The following is a 6,707-nucleotide window of genomic DNA, read 5'->3' on the forward strand; positions in this document are numbered from 1 at the left end:
CTGCGATTTCCATAAATAGGGGCTGGGTGTGCCTGATCCATTCATAAGGCCCCTGCTCCTTGGAAACCACATTTGGCCAGCAGCCTCTGTGCAGGGTGGATTTCTCTCCGGCCATGGATTACTCACGCACACCCAAACGTAAGTAAATATCAGAAGCTGGGCTCTCCTGCTGGCTCATCTGAAATGCATTCCTGCCATTCCAGGGATGTGGATGAGCAGAGAAATGGCCCTCTGAGCCTGCAGGGAGAACTCTTTCTGGGCTCTGTTTAAGGAAGCCATTTGGCCAAATGATTGAGTGAGTGGCTTGAGTAGTTCAATTATTCATTTCATTTTTTAGTATTTATTCATTGATTTCTTTGTCCCTGTTGAAATTGACATGGGAGTGGTAGCCCTGCTGCCCACCCCCAGCCCCTCTGTGAGAAGTCCTGACATGCAGCTGCACAGAAAGCTGCAGCCATTTTCCAAGTCTTCCGATCGCATGCAGCGCATTTTTAATTGACCACGTTAGGGCATTTGAGTTGGTGGTGTTGGTACTTTCTCACTGTGGTTTAGCAGCTCCCTTTTGCCTTGAGTTCTACGGGAACGGGTCCGTTTCTCTGCCGTCCCTGGAAATACTCCACACTCAGAATACCAAAGAAGCACGGCAGGATCATAGGTTACCTTGACACCAAACTCAACAGTAGTGCTCTGGAGGCACTGATTCCAGAAGCCCTTGACTTGCCTCCCACTCGTCTCCAAAGTAGGGAGTGGAGAGTGGGGGCAGGGGCAGCTGGCGTTGCATGTGGGGGAGGGGATTTCTTAAGGCAAAACCCCCAAGGCGAGCTTACCGTGTGCTCCATGACTTCTGTCCGAAGCAATCTCACTGGAGCTGGCAAGGAGGAAGGGTGCTTGTGAAGGAAGCATCGCGTGGGGTGCACAAGCCGTGCCTGGCGTCCTTCCTGGAAGACACCTTGACACCCTAGTTTGGCAGCTGGCAGTGGCTAGCGGGGAATTCCTTTGTCGGGAGGGCTGATGTTCTAGAGTTTGAATACACTCCTGGAAATCCAGGTCACCCCGAAACCCGGGAGGTGCTGGACACCACGTCGGGATTTCCACAGGGAGTGTGAACCAGCACAGTCCTATTCCACTGCATCACCGAGTACAAGTGCCCAATAGGACAGGGCTCCATCTATCCAAGCTTTCAACAGAGAAAAATAGCACGCACACAGCCAGTCCACATGACACATTGATGTCCAGCATGGGGTGCTCATCCTCTGTGGTGTACCAGCCCTGGCGCCGTCAGAATCAGGGTCGGGGCACGAGGGCCGCAATCTGGGTATCCGACACAACCTACACAAAAGTGCCCGTGCTTGGCTTGATTTTCAACTAGTTCAAGAAGCTGTGCAATGGGTGTGTGAGGAGCGGCTAGGCGGGCTCTTCTAGCTGGCCTAAATTTCGAGGTCCGTCCTGCCAGGGGCCATCCAGACATTGCACGGCCGGCAGCCGGCGGCCACGTCCCCTGGGTGGGAACATCTCCCACCCATTTGGAACGTGACCCTGTTGTCCTAGGCTTTCCCAGCTGGTTGGTTCATAGTTCTCTGGGCTGCTGGTGAGTGGGTGGTAGATCCCAAGTACATGAGCCATGTCATCTTTGCAACTTGTCCCAAATGGAAGGCCCAGGGTCTCCCATTTAGCAGGGCTGTGTGTGTGCTTATGTTAGAAAGAAAGGGACGGTCATCTGTGCACTTGGGTCTACTCAGCGCGGGCCTCAAGGACAGAGAAAGCATTCTGTAGTGGCACTAATCGCCACCACCCCGCTCGGCCATTGGTGCAGCCGTACAGATTCCCTCTCCGTCGTTTCCCCCTCTTGTCTTTGGCTGGCCCACACCCAAGTGGACAGCGGAGAAGGAGGCTGTTTCTGAAGCTAAGTGAAAAGGACTCTCGGCAAGCCCTATTTCAATAGAACCCCTACCCTGGCATCAAGGCCCGACAGAGCCTGACCCGAGACATGGGCATTCCAGAAAGCAGAATTCAGGTAAATATCAGTCTCGAGATTCCTGCTCTCTCGGGTTCCGTGTCCAGATGCCACCCGGCCCGAGCCGTGTGAGTCCCAATGCCAGGTCGAGGAGCTGGATGCCGAGACTTAGCCGGATTTAGTCTCTCGTGCGTTGGGAGGGAACCAAAGATAAGCCAGCCAGCATCAGGGAAAAGGGGCGTCCTCTAACGTGAGTCTGTGCTGAACGGTTTGTACGTGGTTTCCGAGCCCAATATGCAATTGTCTACAGACCCTTCGTGGTGGAGGGCACGCTAGGGAGAGGAGCGTCTCCTCCGCTTGGTGCTCCTGGTCTGGGTGCTTGAGGCAAGCCTGGACTACACTCCCGGCTAGGAATGGCTGTCCCTTGGGAGAACAGGGCCAGAGGGAGCTGAGTGGCCCTTGGTCCTACGGGTGTTCAGGAATCGAATCCCAGGGAACGAGGTTGAGTGAGGCTGCTTGTGCCAGGGAGTTCGGAAATTTCTGGCTCATTTCTGAGGCACTATCGGTGCTCAAGTCTTCCTGTCTGGTCAGGAGGGATAGGAGCCCTGAAAGGGGAGAACCTTAGGAGCAGGAGCACTGTGCCTGTGACCTTTCAATGGGCACTAAGACGCGTAGGCTTCCCTTACTGAACTGACTGGCAGGTTCAACAAACTGCCCACACAGCCCCATCAGAGATGCCTAAAATGGACACACACACGCCCACACCCTCACCGACACCCATATCTACCCCGATGGCCACACCTCCACCAACCCCAACCCCACCCCCCTGCCACCCGGCCGGCCCCCAAGCCTCACACGACCTCACCCGACCTCACTCGGCTGCACCCTACCCTTCACCACGCCGCTCCACTCCACTCCACTCCACTCCATCCACACCTAACTCTGCATTTGATTCTTGGGTAACGATGAAGGCAGCATGTGGTTTCACTGTTGGAGACAATGACACAGATTTGAACGATGGGGATCGGGTACCTAAGAGCCTCCAGACCTGGAAGTGGCAGGACCTTGCCCTCCTAAGAGTTCCCTGTCAAGGAGTCTTTTCCAGGCAGCATGGGGTTTTCAGGAGTTCGCCCGCCTTCAGGGAATTTTGGACAAGAGCACTCACCTATGCGTGGTGTGTTAGGAAAGGGTGCTGTCCATGGGGCCAGGAGGGAGACAGAGGAACATTCCTCAGGCACTGAGCATGGTCAAAAAGGAGGCACAAAGACTCAAAGGGAGCCAGTGAGAGAAACAACAGAGAGAAATGGACACAGAGACAGAGACAGGGACTGAGAGAGAGGAAAAGAGAAACAAGCATAAACAGGTAGATGGACAGAATCGGAGACTGAGACTAACAGGCCAACAGGGACCATGGCAGGTGACAGGAATGGAAAATGTCAAGTGAGACAGAGAGCTAAGCAGAGAGAGACAGAAACGGATAGCAAGAGAGATGATCAGACAGAGTGGGTCGGGGGAGGAAACGAGGGATATGGAGAGGAGAAGAGAGAGGGAGAATATCAGCAAGCTCCTTCAGACTGACTTTGGGAAAGCAAACATTGTCTCCTGCCTCACGTGTTTTTGTCTTTGGATTCCAGAGGGAGGATGGCAGGGGATATGCTGATTTTCTTCCGTGCAGATAGTGTTTTCTGGAATCCTGTGCAGTTCTTCCGAGGTGAAAGCCATAATCTGTGGCAAGTCCAGTCCCTTTGGGTGCTGAATATTTCCACTGGGGGCACATGGAGCCTAGAGTTTGTCCACTCCTTTGGTTGTCTGTTTGCTGTGTTGCGAATCACTGTGATAGCTCTTGAAATCTGTCCCTAAGCATTTGAGTGACAGGGGTTTTACTCCTTCTATTTAGGTTTGGTTCCAAAACCAACGAAGAAGAAGCCTAAGGCAGAGCCGACCGCCGTCGGGGAACATCTTACCAGACGGGCAATCGCATCCTGTGCACGAGCCTCAGGCTCTGACGCAAGGTGAGTCCCTGGCTTTCCAAAGGCATTTTCCCATTAGGGTTCCTGGAGACAGATTCATCTCTGAACGTGGGTGACAAGTAGTCAGCAGAGAACCCTTAGGAGAGGACACAAGCCTATCTGGGCCTTGCCCTGCTAGTGCTCACACTATGAGCATCATGGCCCTGTTTGGAGGGCGGGGTCTTGCATGGCCAGGAAGCCTTTCAACCCTCTGGTCCTGAAACTGTCCAAAGTGCAGAGTTCCCTTCTCTTATCCACTCACAAAGATTTTCCTCGGGCTCCATAGCAAGATTCGTTCCAGAATTGGCCCATCAGGGCTTCAGAACACTCCAGAAAACATGCTGGGAAACCAACCAAACAGCAAACTAGAGAAACAAGCAAACAAACAGTCAAGCAAGAAATAAAATTTTAAAGTGAATAATTAAAATGTAAAATGGAAACTGTGAGTGTGTGTGTGTGTGTTTGTGTGTGTCTGTGTGGGTGTGTATGTGTGGATGTGTCTGTGTGGGTGGGGGAATGCATTGTGCCTGTGTATACTTCTACATACACATGATAATTCACTATAGACATAGCGATACATATATGTATAAAAACTATATTTGTATCGATTAACTATCTTTCTATCATCTATCGATCTATCATCTATCTATGTAGATCTATACCTATGTTTCAATCTCTCTCTCTCTCTTTACCTCTCACCTATCTACCTATGTATCTATCTATCCCTCTATCTCTCTATCTTTCTATCTACCTACCTATCTGATATGCCATTTCCTCCATATGGCAGAATTTGTGTGCACTGAATGTGAAGTGGGCTTCATTGTCCTCTCTTCTTTGTTTGTGCTCCTCTAGATGGCCGCCCAAAAGAGGCTGGGAGAAAGCGCACGTTCATCTCACCCTCTCAAACAGGGATGCTTGTGCAAGACTTTGAGAGGGACCGCTTTCCTGGCATTGCCACCAGGGAAGAATTGGCTCGTCAAACAGGACTTCCTGAACCTCGAATCCAGGTAAGGTCTCAGTAGGTGGAAGATGGTATGTCCCAAGGCGGGAGTGCCGTTTTCCTCCCGCGCCGGTGCTGGATATACGTAGGCACTGCTGATGGTTCTGGATGTGTGGGTGGGTCATTGGGGGGTTGGGGAGAGGAATGGGGCTTGTAAGTTTCCCTATAGACATTCACTCAGGTGCCTGACCTGAAGGCATCCATTTCCTGAAGGGGACGGAGCAGAGGAGGTCCCGGACAGCCTGGGAGGGGTCCCGACAGTCTAGCCAGACAGCGAGGGATCTCTCATGGAAGCCAGGGTTCCAGTGTGGCCCTGATTTGGCCCCTCATTTTGCAAGGACCTGGGGACTGGCAAAGGTCCCATCACCCTGGGTCAAGGCCTATCCGAAGGCAGTGTTTTTGCCCGGAGCCTGTCAGACCAGGGGTGCTGGCATGGGGGTTGCAAGGCGACGTGGGAGATCGTGCTTCTGATGTACCTGTCTCCCTTTCTCTCATCTTGCCTAGATATGGTTTCAGAACCGGAGAGCTCGGCACCCGGAGCAGAGCAGAGGGGCGCCTGCCAAGGCCCGGGCAGAAGACCCCGATGCCAGACCAGCCCCGACTGTCCCATCGGACCAAAGGCCCCCGCCCAACATCCACAACAGCGCTCATCAATTGCCTCCAACTGATCCACTGGACAGCTTCCGGTCCCTTACCGCTGCAGCCCCTCCTCTGGCCCCAAGCTTCTTTGTGCCTTGTGCTCCCTGTGGTGGCTGGGTGGGCCAGCCTTTGATGCTCCTGTTGGTCCAGCCCGCCCCGGCTTCGCAGGGAGCAGAGAACCCTCCACATCCGGGAACAGACCCCGGCGGCACCACAGCAGGGCCGAGTCCAGGAGGGAGTCTCGCACCCATGCACGCGGCACTCACGCCCTCCGCCCACGGAGGGGCCTGCCCGCACAGCAGCCTGCACCCTGGCATGGCAGCACGCCCTCAGCCTGTCCCCCGCAGCGCTCCTCCACACACCGGGCAGCATCCGGCTCAGCCACGCAGCCCCCACGCGCCAATTCTGCAGCCCGAACAGGCCGAGACACACCTGTGGCAGCAGCAGGCCCCATCGGATCAGCTCACGTGTCCTCCGCTCCACCCGCAGCCCCAGACCTCAGGCGCCAGAGGCTCAGGGAGCCTCTTAGATGAACTCTTGTCAGACGCCAGCCTTCTGGAAAAGGCACAACCTTTCCTGAGCGACGGCACCCCGGAAGAGGGACTTTGGCCAACCCTGGAAGAACCCCTCAGTGACGACGAATTCCAGGCCCTCCTGGACATGCTGCCAGGCTCGCCAGGGCCTCAGGAAAGCCTTTGGTCGAGCCCAATTCAGGCCTCCTTCCCTGGGATGCCGAGCCACGGCTGAGAAAAAAGGACGAGGAACCAGCCACTCTCCTAGGGCTCGGCAGCAAGGGCAAGGCGCCCAGACTGCCGGCGCCACTGCGTGGCCTCCCTCAGCCCTGCCGTGCTCCGCGGGCGCTCTCAGGACGCACGGGCACCAGGAGGGGCATCCTCCCTGATGTCGGAAAGGATGCTAGCATGCCAAAGGACAAGAATACCGCCCAAGTCCTCTTGGCTTGGAGGTCGATTTGCGGGTTCTCTCTTACATTGCCTTGATTAAATAAACCTGGCTTGGAACTCAATGCAAAGTCTTTGGCTCTGTTTTGGTCCCCTTGTAGTCTGTGCCCCAGCATCCATGCCACTCCTCACAGATTCACCATGTC

The 6,707-nt window shown here is 54.6% G+C and overlaps 1 protein-coding gene across 1 annotated transcript; it reads left to right on the forward strand.

Annotated features, from left to right (window-relative positions):
* Window positions 1-4,678: 4,678 nt before the first annotated feature.
* Window positions 4,679-6,668, forward strand: LOC116662575 (double homeobox protein 4-like protein 4). Its single transcript, XM_032476315.1, has 2 exons — window positions 4,679-4,970; window positions 5,468-6,668. The coding sequence occupies exons 1-2, from the start codon at window positions 4,875-4,877 to the stop codon at window positions 6,347-6,349; spliced, it is 978 nt and encodes a 325-aa protein (XP_032332206.1). The 5' UTR covers window positions 4,679-4,874; the 3' UTR covers window positions 6,350-6,668.
* The last annotated feature ends 39 nt before the right edge of the window (window positions 6,669-6,707 follow it).

This window comes from Camelus ferus, unplaced genomic scaffold, assembly GCF_009834535.1.
Source record: "Camelus ferus isolate YT-003-E unplaced genomic scaffold, BCGSAC_Cfer_1.0 contig3796, whole genome shotgun sequence".
In the NCBI taxonomy this organism is placed as follows: Eukaryota; Metazoa; Chordata; class Mammalia; order Artiodactyla; family Camelidae; genus Camelus; species Camelus ferus.